Source organism: Crocuta crocuta, unplaced genomic scaffold, assembly GCF_008692635.1.
Source record: "Crocuta crocuta isolate KB4526 unplaced genomic scaffold, BGI_CrCroc_1.0 scaffold152, whole genome shotgun sequence".
In the NCBI taxonomy this organism is placed as follows: Eukaryota; Metazoa; Chordata; class Mammalia; order Carnivora; family Hyaenidae; genus Crocuta; species Crocuta crocuta.
In genome coordinates, this window is record NW_027528798.1 from 5,002,972 (window position 1) to 5,023,076 (window position 20,105).

A 20,105-nucleotide genomic window follows, 5' to 3' on the forward strand; every position below is an offset into this window, starting at 1 on the left:
TATTCCTCCACGACCCCTAACTTTACCTGTGCATGTAGTTTTCAGAGCTCCTACCCTTACACATTTTGATTCTATGGCCTGAAGTGAAACCTAGGCCATGTTTCTATTTTTGTTAAGTGATAATTCTGATGTAACCTAGGACAAGTATTTGGGAACTACTAATATCCAATTTAATATAAACTATTTAGTTTAAAACTAAATATGTCATATAAAATTGCTGAAACTGGGGCACCTGGCTGTCTCATTCAGTAGAATATGCAACTCTTCATTTTGGGGACATGATTTTGAGCCCTTTGTTGGGGGTAGAGTTTACTTAAAAAATAAATAAAATAAAATAAAATTGCTGAAGCCATCATCGTGACTTTTTAAATTATTGCCCTTTTAATTTTGGGAAAGAAATTAGCCATTACCTAAACTCTCTAGACTCCAATATTCGTATTATCTAATGTAATTTGGGGAACCGTTTTATGTAGTGATTGACAGATAAAAGATGATTAAATTCCTCTATTATAGAAAACAGGCTGGGCATGTAGTAGATTAAGTTACTCTCTGGTTTGTTCCATTCAGTAGTGATGTTGTCTTCTTTGACACAGACCAGTTTATGTCTGACTTGGAACACCAGCCATCAGGTTCAGCAGAGAAGTGGCCTAACCACAGTGAGCTCTCATGTCCAGCTCCTTTCTGGAGAATCTAGAGGGTGAGTGTTGATTGAAATGTGTCATTGTTTTTATACCCAAGTCTGGTATTTGCATGCAGTGGCTGGATTTGCATGTGCTACAGAGGATGGGGTATACATGGGCATCTTGGTAGGTCCACTCATTATCTTTAGAGCTACACTTTGAGTACAAGACTCTGCTCTTTATTTTAAAAATTTTTAACGTTTCTTTCTTTTGAGAGAAAGAGAATTTGTGCAAGCAGGGCAGGGGTTGAGAGAGAGGGAGAGAGAATTCCAAGCAGACTCTATGCTGTCAGCACAGAGCCTGATCTCAGGAACTGTGAGATCATGACCTGAGCCAAAATCAAGAGTCAGATCTTTGACTGAACCACGCAGGGCCCCAAGATTCTGTTTTTTATTTATATTTTATTTATTTTTGAGAAAACACGAGTTAGGGAAGGGAAGAGAGAGGGGGATATGGAGGATCCAAAGCGAGCTCCATACTAACAGCAATGAGCCCAGTGCAGGGCTTGAACTCGTGAACTGTAGTATTATGACCTGAGCTGAAGTTGGAGGCTCAACTGACTGATCCACTCAGGTGCCCCAAGACTCTGCTTTGTAAGTCTAACCACCTTGAGGTTTGTACACTAGTGCTTATGAATTTAATCTGAGTTTGAGTAGAAAGCAAGTGTTTTACTGAATTTATTAAATTCAAAGCAGAGAAGCCTATCTATAAGAATTCTGTGGCTTGGGGGGCGCCTGGGTGGTTCAGTTGGTTATGCATCCAGCTCTTAATTTCAGTTCAGGTCATGATCTCACAGTTCAAGAAATCGAAGCCAGCATCTGGCTCTGCACTGACAGTTCGGAGCCTGCTTGGGATTCTCTTTCTCCCTCTTTATCTCTCTCTTTCTTAAAATAAATAAATAAACTTAAGAAAAATTCTATGGCTTGGGTGCTGAGTAAACTTGGTTGTTGGTCAGATGTATAAACTTATCACTGGTCAGTCAAGTACTCTAAGTTTTGACGTGAGACAGTATGGAATGTAAATAAATCAGGACATTTTATCCATGTGCCAGAGGCAACATGGATCATTTACCCTTGAGCGCCCCCTATAGGCCCATGTGTGCATTCCTAATAGTTCTGGGACTCCCATTTGGAAAGAATCCATAGAAATTAAGCCTGTGTGAGGGAGGAGGCTGGGCCTCACGCCTCTAGACCTCAGCAACCCATCAGGAACACAGTTCTCCCTCACTGTCATGCAGCTCCTTTCTCTAAAGACTCTGAAAGCTTCTGAGGGGCACCTGGGTGGCTCAGTCGGTTAAGTATCTGACTTAGGCTTAGGTCATGATCTCCCAGTTCATGAGTTTGAGCTCAGAGCCTGGAGCCTGCTTCAGATGCTGTCTGTCTCTCAAAAATAAATAAACATTACAAAAATTTTTTTTAATTAAGAAAGAAAATAAAGACTCTGAAAGCCACTGAGAACATAGGTGATAGAAATTATAAATATATAAATTATAATTCTCAACATGCCACTTGAATTTAAATTTAATAAAATTAGATTTGGAAGGGGACTACCCATATCTTTATATATGGGATACTGAAGCCTCCTGACTAGCTAGACAAGGCACCAAAACACTGGCTTCTCCCAGAAGCTGAGCCTACCCTGGTCTCACATCATTCTTGTCTCTAGTCATGAGAGGAATAGAAGTGGCAACTAAATTCCTGCATCTGTCTAAGGAGAGTTAGAACCTGAAGTTTTTTTTTTTAAATTGAAGTATAATTGACATATAATATCCTATTACATTTCAGGTGTCTATCACACTAATTTGATATTTTTATACATTATAAAATGATGCCTGTGATAAGGCTAGTTACCATCTGTCACCATACAAAGTTATTCCAATATTATTGACTATATTTCCTGTGTTGTACATTACAACCCCATGACTTAACTATTTTATAGCTGGAAGATTAATTTACCCTAATTATATCTCAGCTGAACCAAAGATTAAAGTTTTCTGTCTTCTAGAATTTACTCCGTAACTCTTCCCATGCATGAAGCAATAAGTAAGTTGGTCACTAATGATCTTGATAAGAAGTATTTCTGTGGAATGAGGGGATCAATGTATGACTAAGGGTTGAACAGGAAGTAAGAACATAGAAACAGCAGGCAGTGTATATAACTTCCTTTAAGATGTTAAGCAATGATGGGGCCTGGGTGATTGAGTTGATTGAGCATCTGACTTCAGCTCAGGTCATGGTCTCACGGTCTGTGAGTTCAAGTCCTGCATAGGGTGAACACAGGCCCTGCTTTGGGTGAGGCCCGCTTCTCTCTTTCTCCCAGTCACACTCTCTCCCAATCGCTCTCTCTCTGTCCCTCGTGGGATTCCCCCCTCTCCCCCCAACCCACCCCTTGCTCACTTGCTCCCTTTCTCTAAACAAACAAGCTTTCTTTGCCAAGTCCTCAAAAAAAAAAAAAAAAAGTTAATCAATGAACTAAAAAAATAGATATAGAGGGTTACAGGGGATCTAGGGTTTTTATTTGTTTGCTTCCTTGTTTAAGATGACCTAGTGTCCTTAGCAATGATGAGAAAGATCCAGGAGGGAAGAAGGTAGGTAGGTTGATTGAAGAGCTGGAAGAATGAAGAAAAATTCTTAGAGCAGGTCTTGAAGAGGCCAGCATATAGGATCCGTAGCACAGGTGGTGGGTGAGTCATGTAGATTTATGGCTCTGGAGCTCAGGTTAGGCCTTTCCGGGTCAGAGATTTGGGAGTCAACACTATGTGTTTATTTTTTAATTTTTTTAATCTTTATTCATTTTTTTTTGAGGGAGAGAGAGAGATTGCTAATGGGGGAGGGACAGAGAGAGAGAGAGAGAGACAGAATCTGAAGCAGGGTCCAAACTCTGAACTGTCAGCACAGAGCCCAACGTGAGGCTTGACGTCACGAACTGTGAGATTCATGACCTGAGCCAAAGTCGTACACTTAACCGACTCAGCCACCCAGGTGCCCCAGCAGTATGTATTTAGAAATGGACAAGATTATTCACAGATTATTTCTGAAAAAAAAAAAAAAATAGGGATAAGGAAAGAACCTTCTTATAATCTTAAAATTCTTCTGAATCTAACGTCTTAACACAAATTTTAAAAAAGTGTTTTTTGCTGATACAAAAGGATGCATGCTGATAGCTGATACTTGAATACACTTTTAGGTACCTGTGTACTGTTTACTCAGCTGGAGATGTATTGTTTTTCTTTGAATAATGTTTTGAGTTACAACATTTTCTACAGTAAAGATATGTATGACACTGAGTATAACATGACACACATAAGAGATTTCTTAAAAAGAGGATACTTGGAGCGCCTGGGTGGCTCAGTTGGTTGAATGTTCAACTTTGGCTCGGGTCATGATCTCTCAGTTCATGAGTTCAAGCCCTGTGTCAGGCTCTGGACAGCTCAGAACCTGGAGACTGCGTCCGATTCTGTGTCTCCCTCTCTTCTCTGTGCCCCTCCCCTGCCTCCTCTTTCTCTCAAAAATTAAAAAAAAAAAGAAAAAGAAAGGGCTCTCAATAACAAGACTGATACCTCTGCTACCACCTCCCAGGTTCATTGAAAAAAAGTGTTATAATTTTTTCTGTACTAGTATTAAAAGCCAATGTTAAGGGGCACCTGGGTGGCTCAATTGGTTAAGTGTCCAAGTCTTGATTTCAACTCAGGTCATGATCTCACAGTCCATGAGGTCCATCCCCAAGTTGGGTTTTGTACTGGCAGCGCGGAACCTGCTTGGGATTCTCTCCCTCTCTCTCTACCCTTCCCCTGCTCATGTTCTCTATCTCTCTCTCTCTCTTTAAAAAATAAATATATAAACTTTTTTTTAAGCTAGAGTTAAGAGTAAAAGATATCTTTTGAGCTATGTATATATATTCATTTTGTCCTGTGGTTGGAAGTTGTCTAGTGTTCAGGGTGAATTTTAAAATGACTTAGTTAAAAACTTGGTGTGATAAAGTTCAAGCTGTTTATCTTGGTTCTTGCTTAAAATAATTATTCTTTCTGTGTTGCTTTATGGTGGTGAGTTTTATTTTTGTTAACAGTATAAGCTAGGTTACTATAATGGAGGTTCCAAATATAATGGCTTTACCACATTGGAAGTTTCTCTCATACTTCATGGCATATTTTAATCCAGAGATCAGGATTCCTTTATTTCATTGTTCCTCTATTTCCTTAGGTATTTTCACAGCAGTCACCACTTTGACTCAGTCAGCCTGAAGCTGGGGAAGAGATAGGGGGAAGGAAGTGAAGAGGCTATTGAGTTTGCAGAGAGTAAGATACACTTTTGTTCAAATTTCATTGGAAAAGAACAAATTGTCTTTAACTTGAGAAAGTATGTTCATCAAACTTTGATAAATTCAAATTAATTATCCAGCTCATGGCCTAAATCAGTGAATTCAGTTATTTAATGTATTTAGTTTAGATAGTATTCTTACAACTCATCAATAACCTAAAAGTTTATCTTGGTAAAACTGTTATAGAATAATAAACCATAAATACTAGATTTCTTTTTCTTTTAATGTTTTCTTTCTGAGAGAGAGACAGCGTGAACAGGGGAGGGTCAGAAAGAGAGGGAGACACAGAATCTGAAGCAGGCTCCAGGCTCTGAGCTGGCTGTCAACACAGAGCCCGACGCAGGGTTCGAACCCACAAACCATGAGATCTTGACCTGAGCCAAAGTCAGACGCTTAACTGACTGAGCCACTCAGGCGCCCTCTGATACACTAGATTTCTTATCCATTTAAAATCATTCCTGTTTATTTCCACATTTTTCATTTTTTCATTTCAAGGAAAATTCAGAAAATGATTGCAACCTTTATTTTATAAAAAATAACTTCTCCAGGGGTCCCTGGGTGACTCAGTCAGTTAAGTGTTTGACTTTAGCTCAGGTCATGATCTCAAGAGTTCGTGGGTTTGAGCCCTGTGTCAGGCTCTGTGCTGACAGCTCAGAGCCTGGACTTTGCTTTGGATTCTGTGTCTCCGTCTCTCTGCCCCTACCCTGCTTGCACTCTGTCTTTTTCTGTCTCTCAAAAATAATAAATAAACGTTAAAAAATTTAAAAAGGGGCACCTGGGTGGCTTAGTTGGGTAAGCGTCCAACTTTGGCTCATGTCATGATCTCGGGATTCACAAATTCAAGCCCTATGTCAGGCTCTGTGCTGACTGCCCAGAGCCTGGAGCCTTTTTCAGATTCTGTGTCTCCCTCCCTCTGCCCCTCCCTCGCTCGTGCACTATCCCTTTCTCTCTCAAAAATAAATAAAACAGTAAAAAAAAAAAAAAAAAAAGGAAAGAAAGAAAGAAAGAAAAGAAACCTTCTCCAGGGGTACCCGAGTGGCTCACGTTGCTTAAAGCATCCCAACTCTTGATTTCAGCTCAGGTCACGGTCTCATAGTTTGCAAGTTCAAGCCCTGCATTGGGCTACACACTGGCAGTACAGATCCAGCTTGGAATTCTGTCTCCTCCTCTCTCTCTCTCTCTCTCAAAAGAAATAAATAAACTTAGAAAATAATGTCTCCATAAAATTGTTCACCAGACAATACTTTTAATTTGGGGTATAGGGAAGGGAAGGAAAGGTGAATTTGCCAAACTTGGATGAATGTCCATAGTGGAGTCTAATTATACCCAGAAATCCTTTACAAAAATGCTCTAAGATGTTCAGTTGCTAGTTGGAAAGGCCCTTTGGGCTTTTGCATATATGACTATGTATCTGCCTACTCCAGAAGTAGTGTCCTGGGTTACCCTGCCCCTCTCCACCTAGTGGTGAGATTTCATACCACACCATGCTTGTCTGCTCTAGCTCTGAAACCTTAAACTCTAAATTAAATAGGCCTTTTGTTCCTCAGACACCGTATTCTTGTGTGGAGAGATAGCATTCCAATGGACTGTTAATTTGAATAGCAATTTTTATATAAAAACCTTGTTCTTAACAGCAAATGTTGCTGATGGCTCTGACTGCTTCTGTTGTGGTGGCACAGGCAGTCCAGGTGTTGGAGTAGTGGGAGTTGATGGCACCTGTCACAAGTGGGACAAAATCTGTGACCTACATAACCTATTGGCATGGGTGTTGAGGGTTGTTGACTCTTGTTCTAGGTGTTTTAATTCACTTTATTCTTTAAAGGAGGGAAATGATAAAGAGAAAGAGGTATAAACTCTTTCTGCTCTTAAATTGGTGAAAAAAAAATAAAGCCATCTCACATACTTTCTGGAAATAACATAGCTTTGATCAGGCTTTTGCTATAAACAGCATCTCCTGGCTACCTCAAAAAAATGATGTGTTTATCATCAGAGTGTACTTGGTAAGTGGGTGGATAATGCTGGATATACCCTCATCCTCAAGAAAATATAAGCACTGACTTTCTCAAAGACACAGGAAAACAGTACATTGTATGGGTTTTTTTGTTGTTTTTAATTTTTTGTTAATGTTTATTTTTGAGAGAGTGTGTATGCACGCACAGGCAGGAGAGGGATTGAGAGAGAGACAGACAAAATCTGAACCAGGCTCCAGGCTCTGGGCTGTTAGCACAGAGCCTGACACGGGGCTTGAATCCGTGGACTGAGATCATGACCTGAGCCGAAGGTGGATGTTCAACTGACTGAGCTACCCAAGCATCCTGGTTTTTGATGATGATAAAGCACCATTTCTAATCACCTTATAGTTTTAAAACTTGAACAATGAGATAATTTAACAGTGTTACATGGCATCTTGGAATATCTCTTATGTCACCGTTCTTGGAAGGGATAAGTATTGGGAAAAGATGACTGTCAGCTGGTACTTGCTTCTATATTTGGCTTGTTGCCACAGCTGGGAGACCTGTCTAAAATAGACACATAGATACTGTTAAAATCAAAATCAGATGTCATGTGTTAGTCTTAATAACATTCTGTGGTCCACTTCCTATCCCATCACCTAGTGAACTTTCAGTGTACTAATTCCCCATAGTTTCCAAGTAATTGTATTGAATTAGGATCCATTTATTCAGTCATCTGAAATTGATGCTTCCTTATTAGTAAGGTCCTTGCCCTTCAGAAGCTCACAGGCTATTTGAGAGACAGATAATGATGACCCCTACTGATAATCTAATGTGATGAATTATGTTAGAGGCTATGCACGGAGATCATGGGTCATCCTTTGCCTCCCTCGTTGCATGAGACCAGCGCATTGACTTACACACGGAGTCCACACTGAAAACACTCTTCTTTGCTTGTTATGTAGCTTGGAATAACAGGTGCCAACGGCTGCCCTGTCTATTTATGTCCCCTTTATATTCTCTCTTTCCTGACTCCCTCTCCCATTAATGCACTCACTCTCCCTCCCCTGGCGTCACCACAAGTGTCTGGGTCTTTTGCATTTTCTTTGTCTAAATGATTCCCCTCCACCTCCATTTCTCTGCTCTTGGCCTTCAAGAAATGATAGGTGTTTGGAAATTGATTTCACTATTTACTGAGCAAATTATGTGAACTGTCAAAGCCTCAGTTAACTGATCTATAAAGTCGTGGTAGTAGTTATCTTAAAATGTTATGAAGATTGAAATAAGATACAAAATTTCAATTGCAAACTCTTGTAGATGCTCAATAAATATTTGTGAAGTGAATGTTAGTTCCCTTCTGATAGTCAGGAGTATATGAATTTGAGGAATTTTTAAAATTACCTAAACTGTAAAAAGATTGGATTTTAATACTTGAAAGGGGCACCTGGGTGGCTCAGTGACTGAGCATCCTACTCTTAATTTGGGCTCAGGTCACCATCCCAGGTTCATGGGATCAAGCCTTGCCTTGGGCTCCTGCTCACACTCTCTCCCAGTTCTCTCTCTCTCTTAAAAAAAAAAAAAAGATGTTAATACTTGAGGATTTTTTTAAGTGATTATTAGTGTCTCCTTGGCTCTGTGATCACAGCACATTCTAAGTATAGAATTTTTTCTTGTCCTGGCCTATTTTTGTTTATAACAGCTGAATTGAGATATAATGTATTACTATAGAATTCACCCTTGAAAATACACCATTCAGTGTTTTTAGTATATTCACAGAGTTGTGCAACTATCACCACTATCTCATTTTAGAAAATTTTTATTACTCCAAAAAGAATCTCATCTCATACCTGTTAGCAGTCATCTCCCATTCCTTCCTCACCATAACTCCTGGCAAGCACCTATTTTCTGTCTGTGGTTAGTCAGCTCTGGCCCTTTTATTTTATTTTTTTTAAGAGCTTTTAATGTTTATTTTTGAGAGAGAGAGTCAGAGTGTAAGCTGGGGAAAGGAGAGAGAGACACACACACAGAATCTGGAGCAGGCTCCAGGCGCTGAGCTGTCAGCACAGAGCGAGATGCGGGGCTCAAACCCACAAACCGTGAGATCATGACCTGAGCTGAAGTCAGATGCTTAACCGACTGAGCCAACCAGGCACGCCAGTTCTGGCCCTTTTATACAAGTGGAATCAAACAATATATGATCTTTTGTATCTGATTTCTTTCACTTAGCATAATGTTTTCAAAGTTCACCCATGGTCTAGCATATATTAGAACTTCATTTTTTTTTAATTTTTTTAAAATGTTTTATTTATTTCTAGGAGAGAGAGAGCGTGAGCAGGGGAGGGTCAGAGAGAGAGGGAGTCACAGACTGAAACAGGCTCCAGGCTCTGAGCTGGCAGTCAGCACAGAGCCTGACGCAGGGCTCGAACCCACGAACCACGAGATCATGACCTAAGCGAAAGTCGGGTGCTTAACTGACTAAGCCACCCAGGCGCCCCAGAACTTCATTTCTTCTTAAGGCTGAATGATATTTCCCTGTATGGATAACCCATAATTTGCTTATCCATTCATCACTTGGTAGATGGTAGATATTTGGGTTGTTTCTACTTTGGAGTTATTATGAATAATACCGCTATGAATTTATATTAAGGTACAAGGTTTTGGTTTTTGTTTCTGTTTTTTAATGTTTATCTTGAGAGAGAGTGCAGGTATATAAGTAGAGGAGGAGAGAGGGGAAGGGAAAGCAAGACTCCCAAGCTGACTTGGGGCTCGATCCCACAACTATGAGATGATGACCTGAGCTGAAATCAAGAGTTGGATGCTCAACCAGCTGAACCACCCAGGCGCCCCTTGAGTACAAGTTTTTGTGTGGACATATGTTTTCAGTTCTTGTGACTATATGCTTAATCTTTAGTTGATAAAGAAAATAATTTTCATTTCAAAGCAAAGAATTCTCATGATGAGAGAACTGAAGGTTATTATTGGGGGAATTTGGGGTTTTCTTTCTATACTGGTTTCTTAAGATTGGAGTTTTTCTGTATGAGACCTCATGGAGCACTGTGCTTCTAGGAGTGCTTGGCTTGTCACAGAAACCAACAAAAAGCAAGGTGCTCGCTTCAGCACATATACTAAAATTGGAACAATACAGAGAGTAGCATGGCCCCTGTGCAAGGATGACATGCAAACTCATGAAGTATTCCACATTTAAAAAAGAAAGAAAAAGAAAGGTCTCTTCTGAAAGGATGAGAAACAATTAAAAAGTACCCATATAATAAAGGATACTTAATTAGCATAACAAAATAACTCCCAGATCTTCTCTTATTCTCACCAAAGCATTTATTTTCATTCACTTTTCATACACAGTACACTTCAGAAATCAGAAAGGGAAAAACCCTCCTGTAGTGATGCAAATTCAGGAAAAGTTAGATGAATGTTAAAACATTTCAGATGTATTCTCTCCTCTGCTCTAGAACATAAGCTTTTAGAGAGAGGGTAAGAATATTTCCTATTCTCTGAGCCATCTCCCTTCCCAACCCAAACTGGACTGAAAGAGAAAGAGGGGTCTGGAACAGCTTCTCAAAGGTGCTCTTCATTCCATCTAGGAGCAGGCTTTAAAGCACTGCATTTGCCTTTATAGAAAACTGCTTTTCCCTTTTGTGCCCTCTGGTCCCAGATCTTTGTAACCTTTGGAGCCACAGTCTCATGATGGTTTAGGCAAATTTGCTGGTTCTAACCTTTATAGATGGAGAGGGGGGAAAATGTCTTTGAAGTGGAACTTGCCATTGAGCATCATATGGTCAGTCACACAGAGGTCACTAATCACTCTCCCTTTTTTGTTTTTCAGTGAACGAGATAATTGGGAGAGACATGTCCCAGGTTTCCGTTTCCCAAGGAACAGGGGGGAGCAGGCAGGCTCCCCTCCCGGGTCCCGATTCCCTGGATTTAGGAAGATCCGATGGGCTCTGACAGTGCTCCCTGCAGCCACGTGTCCACCACCATGTACTTCTCATCATGTTTCTCTCCTTGGACCTTGGGTTTCCAACTCTGTGGCCTTCAGGACTGGTGCCAGGAGTTGGGATCACTGTGGGGAAAGCAGCATTCCTCCACCTCAGGCCTTGAGTAGATTTTGTAAAAGAACAGGAGCAGCAGAGACTGAGCTTTGGGGAAATGAGCTTTGCTTTTTATATTTAAATAGGATACTTTTATATGATGGGTGCTTTTGAGTGTGAACGCAGCAGGCTCTCGCATTTCAGAGGTGCTGCTTTTGCAAGTGACCTGGTTGCTTAGCTATGATTGGTGATTTGTACTCCTTTATGGTCATTTGAAGGACTCTTTAGCTTTGATGATTATTTTTAAAGTAGGAACTTTTGATAAAACCTTCCAGAGGTAAACATAATAGAAAAAAAATCCTCCCAGGCCTACACCTATGCCTCAGAAACAGCATGTCCTAAAGCCTTTCATAGATTTATAGGAAATAAAGCCAAATGTAGCTCATACCTCTTTATAAAAGTAAACTGTTAAAGAGGAGACCATTCCAATCATTGAAGTGTTGGAATATAAAATGACATTCCAGAGCATAGCCTTTTTGTAACTTTCTAGGTAATCTTTCTGCAATCTCTCCATACTGACTCCATGTTGAAATTGCTTTTTTGCCTCAGGGCCTTGGATAAGATAGCTACAAATAAGGTAACTTTGAAAGGTGGGTTGTTTTAGCTTCGTAGCTTTAATATCTTGCCATCCTGCAAACAAGTAGGCTGTGGACTGCTTTTCCCTTTTGTGCCCTCTGGTCCCAGACCTTTGTAACCTTTGGAGCCACAGTCTCATGATGATTTAGGCAAATTTGCTGGTTCTAACCAATTTCTAGAGGCCACGCTGTGTCAGAAGCTAAGCACAAATGAGCTGTACTTTAGAACAGTAGAGAAAATGCAGGACTCCAGATGGGAAGTTTTTAAGATTCACGGTGGCATGGAAAGCTTATCCCTCATTCTGTTTACAGCCTAAAATGATTCTGGCCTACTGTGTCCTATATGCGTGGCCTAAAAACCAGCCTTTTCCCCAAAGGCTTCGAGGCAAACCCAAACATGCAGTAGCATCATAGACCTGACCCTCCACACCAAAGATGCCCTGGTGCTGCTGCTGGTGAGGCTGGTGCCCAAGGCAGGGGCCAGCAAGAAACTCCAGCCTGCTGTCTACCAAAGGAGGTGCCCGAGTTGGGTGCTTTTTCCAAACCCTCCCCTTACCCCTCCCTTTAATGGGATTAGTTACCTGCTCAAGGCCGGGCCCATTTCAGAGCCCCTGAAGTTTGCAGTACGTTTTCAAACAAAATCATGTAATTTCATTTATTCAGGAAGCAAATTTTTTGAGTGCCTATTTTGCGTGACAGTGTGCTGAGCTGGTCAAAGGGCTTGAAGTTACTCCTGGGGATTAGGAGTTCTAGATGCCGGGACTCCATTGAAACCAAGGCAGAGGGAGCCAGTTCATTGCCCACCACCTCTAATCGCCAGGTAGGAGCTGTTGACCTCCTACAGGATGAAGTATGGTCTTTTTTTTCTTCTTCTTCATTAAACTATGATGATTTATATTTTTTTCCTTAAAACTAGTTAGAGAAAAATGTCTGTCCTTCAGCAAATCACTCTGGTCCCTTCTGGAGCTGGGTGTTTTCAGATTTTCTTTTAAAGTAAGTTTTGTGTCAGAGTGTGGATAGTGAGATTTGCTTCAGGGCCTGTAGTTGGAAGCCCACAGCTTCTTTTGGTTTGGAGGGGTTGTGGGAGGCAGCCCCTGATGAGGTTTCAGACAGTGGCCAGACTTGCCTCCACCCTCTTGCCCCTGGGGTAGCTGCCTCACATAAGGCTGTTGTAAGAGTTCTCCTTACAAGACCCTTCGGGGGTCGCTCTGCTGCCCTCAGGAATAAAAGCCTCTATGATCCAGAGTTGCTATGCACCAAATTTTGATGCCTTTTAAATACCTTGATGCCTGTAGCACTAGAAATGCTTTCCTATTTAAAATAAAAGTTAAATTTCAAAACAGAGCTTTATATACTATATGAGCGGTCTTGTATCATTTTGTAAAATCTTTGGTTTAAGAGTCAGTATTTTTTGGCTTTGGAGGTAAAGACTTTAAACTTTTGTGCAACATAAGTGGTGTTAAAGCACACATCATTGGACTATGCAAGTTGACTTCTAGCAGCGACATTTAGCAACTGGGCATGTCCTAGCACCCACCCCTACCCCTCCAACCTGTGCTAGATCTTGAGTTCAGGAATGGGTTAAGCAGCCTTCTGTTTACTAGAGATACACAGAGAAACATGGCTGAAAACAGCTTGAAAGGGAACAGTGGTCTCGTCTTCAGGTGCACATGTGGTGTTGCTGCCTGAAGGGCAACCTACCCCTGCCCTTCAGGGGCTAACCACTATCACCAGAGTTCTACTGGCTCTGGCTATGAAGCCCTGTTTTTAATATTCAGAACAGATGGTCATCTTTAATGCTCAGGTGGGCTGCAGTTGAAACCTTATATTTTATAAAATGGGCAATGTTCAGTTAAGGAACTGGATCTCAGTTTAGTTTACAGCACTTGGGATTGTTTTCTTACACATTTTGTATTGTAAAACCTTTTGTAGGAGTATAGTGCTTCTTACACAAATAACAAAGAGGAGCCAGCAATTCAGGTTCCTTAGTTACAGTGCTGAAATAATAAACGGTGACAGGTCAGTGTCCTTGAAATCTGCCTGAGTTTTCCTCTGCCTGGGGCAGGTGTGGGGCCCCTCACTCTGGGGTCCAAAGCTAAGGACACTTTGGCTTTTGAAAAGTCCACTTGGTTAGAACCTTTGTTTATTTTACGGAGGAGTGAGTAGAGTTCCAAAATTCCTTCTGAATCTTCAGTTCTGTACCCTCTAATGGGTGCAGAGGACATTCCACGGTGTCTGCTGAGTTCAGGACAACTGGCCTGCCCAAATGTGCGTGAAAAGTGGGCAGAAAGTCCCCTTTAAAATTCGAGCCGCATTTTTTGTGTGAGGGCCTCCTGCCCCCTAGTGTCCTTTGGGGATACTGCAGTATGGTCCATCAAAACAGCTTGTGATTTTGCCACCTGATACTCCTTGTGTCAAGCTGGAGGGGAGCTAGCATCCTTAGATGGTACCACCTGGTACAAACGTGGCCACTGAGGTCCAAGTATCTTGGGGGCTGGGGCCAGCACTCTCTGCCTCCCTGTCCCTACCAGGAGGGATAGGGGAAGGTAGAACATTGGGATCTTTACTCAAAAGCTCCCAGGAGTCATACATTGAAGGCACCAGGGCTTACATTTTTAAAAAGAAAGTAGGCCTGCTGTGGACATCCGCCCCACAGAATCTGAAGGCACGGGCCATAGCCACAACTCTCAGTGTGGCGCTCGGTGCTACTCAGGAGGCCCAGATCAGACCGTTGGGAGCAAGGAGACATCTTTCAACCCCCAGTCCTGCGTGCAGGGTCCAGCCATCATCTTTGGGGTGAACAGGCAGGGCAATAACTGGGAAATGGAGCTGGGGCTTGAGCTCCTCTAGGTGCTTTCTGAGAGCTTTGACAAGCCGGAAAGAAGCCACCTGGTCGAGGGTGCTGGTTTTCTGGATGCAAGAGAGTCATGTTCGACGTTAGCCAGCTCTTACCTCCTGGCTCCCTCACCTACAAACACACCCACTCTTTGGGGGCCTGTAGCACAGTGCGAGACGGGTCACCAACAGGCATCAAACTGGTGTAGTCATCAGGGGCTAACTGCAGAAGGGAATGAGATTTAGGAGAGGAAGATCCAGGCTCAACCAGGTTCCCAAGCCCTCCAGCCACACCTCACCTGATAAGCCTGGAAGATGCTGAGCAGATCCTTCATACCAGCAGTATATGGGACACCCTGCATACGGACCAGGGCTCCTGGCTGGGACAACACTGAGGTGGAAGCAGAGGCCAGGGCAGCAGAGGGTGTGGTGAGGTAGCCCACGGTGGTGGGAGAAACGGGAGGGCTAGGATGGGAGAGGCAGGAATTTAGGAGTGCAGTCCCACTTATGGCTTAGACCAAGCCCTGCTTCCCTCTTTCTTTGCCTCTGCCTTGTGCTTAGTTCAGTTCTTCCTGCCTGAAACCTTTGCCTCTACAGAGTCCGCTCCATTCTCATTTGTAGATGGCATCAGCCAAGCCGTACCTGTCACTCCCTTGTCCATCTTAGAATAAGTCTGAGCTCTAACAGACCCTGGATTATCTGGCGCAGGAAGGGGATCATGACCCTCCCCCAAACCAGGGTGGGGGCATGACTAGAGTTTTCTTAGCAGCAGGTACCTGGGGTAGTAAGCTGTGTAGTTCATGTAGAGTTGAGTGGCTGGCCCTGGGTAGTAGGCAACAGGGGTGGGGGCAGCAGGCACCCTGGCAGCCGGGAGCAGCGCTGAAGAGGGATACAGAGCTGCCGTCTCAGCGGGAATGAGTGTTGGGGTGGCCTGGAAGGTGGCGTAGGTGGGTGGTGAGAGGCCTGGAGGCAGAAGTAGAGAGTACATCTGCAGGGAGCCCAGCACTGCCCTGGATGAGGCAGCCAGAAAGGAGTCCCCACTGTAGAAAGTGAGAGTTACAACAGCTTGGCCCCCACATGCCTCCTTTCCCCAGCTCCTGAGACACTCACAGGGCAGCTTGCAGGGTGGAGGGGACATGCCACTACGGCCCAAGGTGCCCCCCATCAGCACACGGCTCATCTCCTCTGTGGAGCAGGGGACCACTTCCACGTAGCGTTCCTTCATCACTTTCTTATGGCAACGCTGAGCAGCAGCTAAGGCCCGCTCTGCCGATGTCATCTGGATAAAAGCATCACCCGACGGCCGGCCCTGTACACACGGTGGTCTTGTAAGCAACCTGTCATACGCAAGAGTGCCTTACTCCCAACCACACACTCCTCCTTAATTACACACGTCTCCCCACTGGCAGCAGCCTCACCTGCTGATTGAGCACCATGTGCACGCCGTGGGGCCGGATGTCAGCAGCTGCCTCCCCCAGAAAGCTAAGGATGTCTTCAATGGTGGCTGTGTAGGGCAGGCCTCGAAGGCGTACACAATCTCTCCCAGTCCCAGCTGCCAGTGGGAAGGGGATAGGCAGCAGTGGAGCCGTGAGTGTGGGAAGGAGTGGGCTGGATGCATAGCGGTTCAGGACCTGGTAAGGAAGGCAGCAACAGGCTGGTCGTGCCAAGTAGGGCCGGTGCACAGGGGGTGGGAGGGGCCCCCTAGAGAAGCACACGGAGGGTAAGGGAAAGCCCTGGTGCTCACCTGCTGCACCTCGGCCGCAGTGCTCCTGAAGAGTTCAATGTATCGCTTACCCAGTATGCCCTTGTGCCTGCGCAGCGCAGCCTGTGCCAGCTCCTCACAGGCAAAGAGGGCAAAGGCATCACCAGTGGGCCGGCCGTCAGGGTGGCGCACAAAGAGCAGCCCATCAGCACCCCCAGTCACCGGGCACTCTGGCCCCAGAAAGCCTAGCACGTCTGCCGGCCCAGCCGAGAAAGGTAGTCCCCGTAGCCGCAGAATCACTTGGTCTTCCCGTGACAGGAAACGAGCCACCTCTAGTGATGTGCCTTGGTGGGAGGCATGGGAGTCACCCACTGACTTCATTTGTGCCCTTCCAAATACCCACCTAACACCGGGCACAGGGGAGCACAATGGCAGGGGGCGGGCAAGTGGGACATGGATCAAGAACAAAGGGGAGCTAGGCGCTGTTGGGAGCACACTCACCCCCTGCAATCTTGACAAACTCCTCTCCTGTTGCTTTATATACCTGTGGATACAGTGGGGGCAGTCCGTGGGTCTCCAGCCTGGCTGGCCTCGGCTCTGCCCTTCTTCACTCCCAGCCGAGAGCCCCACCTCAATATAGCGGACACCCATGTGGTGTTTGTGTCTCTGCAGCGCTAGGTCCCGCTGCTCGCTGTCCACAAAGCGGATGAGGGCCTCGCCATTTCTGCGGCCCTGGGCGTTGAGGCAGAGCGCTACACCACCCCTGCGGAGCCAGGGCTGGGTTAGTGCTTCCTAGGCAGGCCTGCCCTCCTGAGCCCACCAATCCTGCCTGCTATACCCACCGGGCAATGTTGAGTCCTTTGAAGAATCGAGCCACGTCCTGGTCAGATGACTGCCAGGGCAACCCACGGGCCCGAACTACAGTCTCACTGTCCACCACATCGGCCTTGCTGCTGTGGGGGCAGGGCACGGAGTCAGAGCTGTCCAGCTATTGTCACCCCCACCCCTGCCGCCACACTCACCAAGGACCTGTCTCATATTTCTGCTTTACCACCTCTGCCTTCGAAAACAATTGACCTGAGAGGAGATGGCATGGGGGTCAGCAGGGTCTGGTGGAGGGGGTCTCCCCACCAAGCTCTGCAAAAAGAGGACAGTTGAGGGGGATGAGGAGGTGACAAAGGAGCATCTACCTGTGGTCTCTCAAAGAAGGTAACAAGTGGGGAGGGGACCTTTGAGAAAGTTAAGAGGTAGACATGCACCCAGTTCTGAGAGCAGGTGACAGGTGATGAGGGGAACCTTACCACTGGGCCCTTCGAGCAGATGGAGGATGACAGCTACCATTGTCTTCACTTCCCAGACCCCAAAGTCATCCTCTGTGGCATCTGTCTCCAGCCCCAAATCTATGAGCAGAGAAGTAACAGCGAGGAAATCCCAGCATGAGCACCAATCTTGGTCCCACCTAGGTCCAAGTCCCCTTCGTGGATAAATGCAGGACCCAGCAAACATTTGTTTTGATCCAGGTTGTATATGCCCTTACAAGTCACCATCCCAGATATATGCAGACATATGTCCATATTTCAAACGCACCCCAGCACAGACACAGAGGCATGTGCCCTCAAGGACTCGGCAGATAATGTAAACTTGCATGTGTGCACGTAACGCTCAGAATGCACATACTCAAGAACTGCCTGCAGCTTCCCCTCCACCCTAACCCTGCTGCGTCAGATACCCTGCGCCATGGTGGCCACGGTGAGCTCCCTGGCAGGGCGGACGCTCGGGTGCTGCACATGGAATTCTCTGCGGAGGTCGTAGAAGGAGAAGAAGGTGTCGGGGAGCACCAGGTTCTGGGGGCACATGGGAGGGGGCATGAATGGAGGGAACTGAGCTGCCCTGCCCACCCCCACGATGGGGGTCCTGGGAACCCTACCCCCTGTTGTGCCCTCAGTGGCATACCTTCCTGGAGGCCTCAGGGTGCAGGACCTGTCGCAGCAGCTGCTGCCCATCAGTGCATAGCATGTAGGGGCCCCCGCCCAGCAGAGCCACATCCCCGCTCACCAGCTGTGAGAACTGGGGATAGGGAGTGGGGAGAGAGACAGACACAGACTCACAGCTGGGCGGGCAGGAGGAGGGAGGGCACAGGCTGCAAAGCTGGTTCAGCTAGATGTTCAGCCCTACCCTGCCTGGGGAGGAGGTGGCCACACCTGTTGGGCCTGGCTCTGTGTCCCTTTTCTCCCCCAATCCACGGTCACTTCTTCCAGGCCAAATGGGGGCAGTCACATATCACCCAAGCCCCCATCACACACACACTCCAAGAGTCTGGAGTGGTGCCAGAGCAAACACCTGGTGGAGTGGGACAAGCAGGTGGGAAGGGGCGGGGCAAAGCAGGTTAAACCTGTCCCTGACCAGGCACCACCCTCAGACAGGTGGGGGAGGCCCAATCCTGCCTGAGGCCCAGCTGGCTCATGGTCAATGGCAGCCCCGCCTCTAAGTCTGACCAACCAAGGGGCAGAGAAAATCCAAGGACAGAGCCCCATACCTGGACGCCAGGGGCAGCATGAGCTTTGACCCACACTATCGACCGGCTGGCACGGGGTTGTTTACTCATAGAGGGGGTGGCACTCCTCGCCCAGCCCCCAACAGCCTTCCTCCCGCTGGAGAACAGGTATAAGCACTAAGCCCAGGCCCAGAGCAAGCCAACCCAGTTCTCCTTCAGCACACTCCCCAAGTAGGGGTTAGCCTGGGAGCCCTTCAGGAACAGACTCAGGTTCAACATCTCCGTACCTAAATCAAGAACAACCAGAGGAGTTGTTGAGAAATGAAAGAATTTGTCCGTGTAAAGCACTTAAACTCATTACACTTAAGAGTCAGGCACAGGGCAAGTGCAGTAGTGAAGGTAAGAAAAAGAAAACAGCAATGGGAACCGCCTCCCACTCCAGCCAGGGCTGGGAGGCACGCTGGGCCTTTGCACTCAGGAGTCAGGTCGCCTCCAGGCGGGGTCCGGACAGCGCCCACGCCTGGCCAGACAGCCGGGACAGGCCTAGACGAGCAGCTTACACCTGGCGGCTTCTGCCTCTGAGGCCGACCCCGCCCTACGCCCCCGCTCCAGCGTCTCCTATGAGGGTGGGTGGGCCGAGGACTCAGGCGGCAGGGACCGTGACCTGTAGCCAAGACCAGGCCCCTCGGCCCTTTTGGCTTCCGACTACTACTCTGGGAGACCTGGCCAGGCAGGTTCCCAGGGGCGTCTGAGCCTCACAGCTACGCCGCCCGGGACTCTAGCAGGGGTCTCGCAACCTCCATCCCGCTGCTCAGTAGGAGTGGTTCGCTGGAAAGGCTGAAAAGTAAGGCGCCCCCAGGAATGGCCGGCACACGCGGGAATCTCTGAAATTTTAAACAACAGGAACCCGTCCTACCGCCCAGGCCAGTTGATCGCAGCACGCCAGGCCCTGCCGCCTGCCTCCTCTCCCGCCGAGAAATGTCCCCGCAGCCCGGCCATGTCTCCACTCACCCGGCCCCAAGCACTCACCTGCTGCAGCACCTTGTCCAGAGGCTCGGCCCGCGCCAAGCTGTCGGCACTCAGGCCGCTCGCCTCGCGGCACTGCGGGCTCAGTGCGGCCGCCTCGGCGCGAACCAATGACTTGTGCAACGTCCCCACCTACAAGCGGCGGGGGAAACCGATCAGCCACTGTTCGCCTCGGATCCTGAAACTCCCTGGGCACCCCGTTGCCGCCTTTCCGTCGTACCTGACGGCTCAGCGGCTTCACCACTTGCCAGACTAGGAGAATTAAGTCGGTCTCGTCGGAGCCCAGGTCCGGCCCCATCGCACCGGCCGTGGCTCCGAACAGTACGACCAGGGGTCCAGGCCCGGGGCGGGGGGCGGTGGCGGAGTCTGAGGCGGGGTTCGAGTCCGGGGGCGGTGGCTGGGGAGGCGGCGGAGTCAT

General features: G+C 46.5%; 2 protein-coding genes and 1 pseudogene across 6 annotated transcripts in view; 2 read left to right on the forward strand and 1 right to left on the reverse strand.

Moving 5' to 3' along the window:
- Positions 1-12,987, forward strand: part of NFATC3 (nuclear factor of activated T cells 3) — a 135,955-nt gene extending 122,968 nt beyond the window's left edge. The window contains exons 10-11 of one of the 3 annotated variants that reach the window (XM_077755640.1): positions 594-697; positions 10,791-10,879. In XM_077755640.1, coding sequence (XP_077611766.1) covers positions 594-694 — 101 coding nt within the window. In that variant the 3' untranslated portion in view covers positions 695-697; positions 10,791-10,879. Of the gene's footprint in view, positions 1-593; positions 698-10,790 lie in introns of those variants that run through there. The other 2 variants (XM_077755639.1, XM_077755638.1) reach the window with 2 other exon arrangements.
- On the forward strand, positions 10,054-10,154 carry LOC144224599 (U6 spliceosomal RNA; annotated as a pseudogene).
- A 453-nt stretch (positions 12,988-13,440) lies between the features above and the next one.
- ESRP2 (epithelial splicing regulatory protein 2) lies at positions 13,441-20,105 on the reverse strand. Of its 3 annotated transcripts, none has more exons than XM_077755643.1 (15): positions 19,908-20,105; positions 19,691-19,819; positions 18,121-18,234; positions 17,897-18,011; positions 17,469-17,567; positions 17,190-17,244; positions 17,010-17,117; positions 16,798-16,930; positions 16,669-16,711; positions 16,210-16,511; positions 15,884-16,096; positions 15,576-15,774; positions 15,242-15,428; positions 14,765-14,930; positions 13,441-14,688 (listed from the first exon to the last, which is right to left on the reverse strand). In XM_077755643.1, the coding sequence occupies exons 1-15, from the start codon at positions 20,103-20,105 to the stop codon at positions 14,599-14,601; spliced, it is 2,151 nt and encodes a 716-aa protein (XP_077611769.1). In that variant the 3' UTR covers positions 13,441-14,598. The 3 variants fall into 3 exon arrangements, with proteins under 3 accessions (XP_077611769.1, XP_077611768.1, XP_077611767.1); XM_077755642.1 differs by having other exon boundaries at positions 17,010-17,120; XM_077755641.1 differs by having other exon boundaries at positions 17,010-17,147.

Coding starts and splice junctions, on each gene's coding strand:
- ESRP2 (XM_077755641.1), bottom strand. CDS start 20,105: ATGACTCCGCCGCCTCCCCAGCCACCGCCCCCGGACTCGAACCCCGCC. Junction 16,931..17,009: donor AAAGGACTCAACATTGCCCG/GTGGGTATAGCA, acceptor CTGGCTCCGCAG/GGGTGGTGTAGCGCTCTGCC. Junction 15,775..15,883: donor ACATGGTGCTCAATCAGCAG/GTGAGGCTGCTG, acceptor CCGTGTGTACAG/GGCCGGCCGTCGGGTGATGC.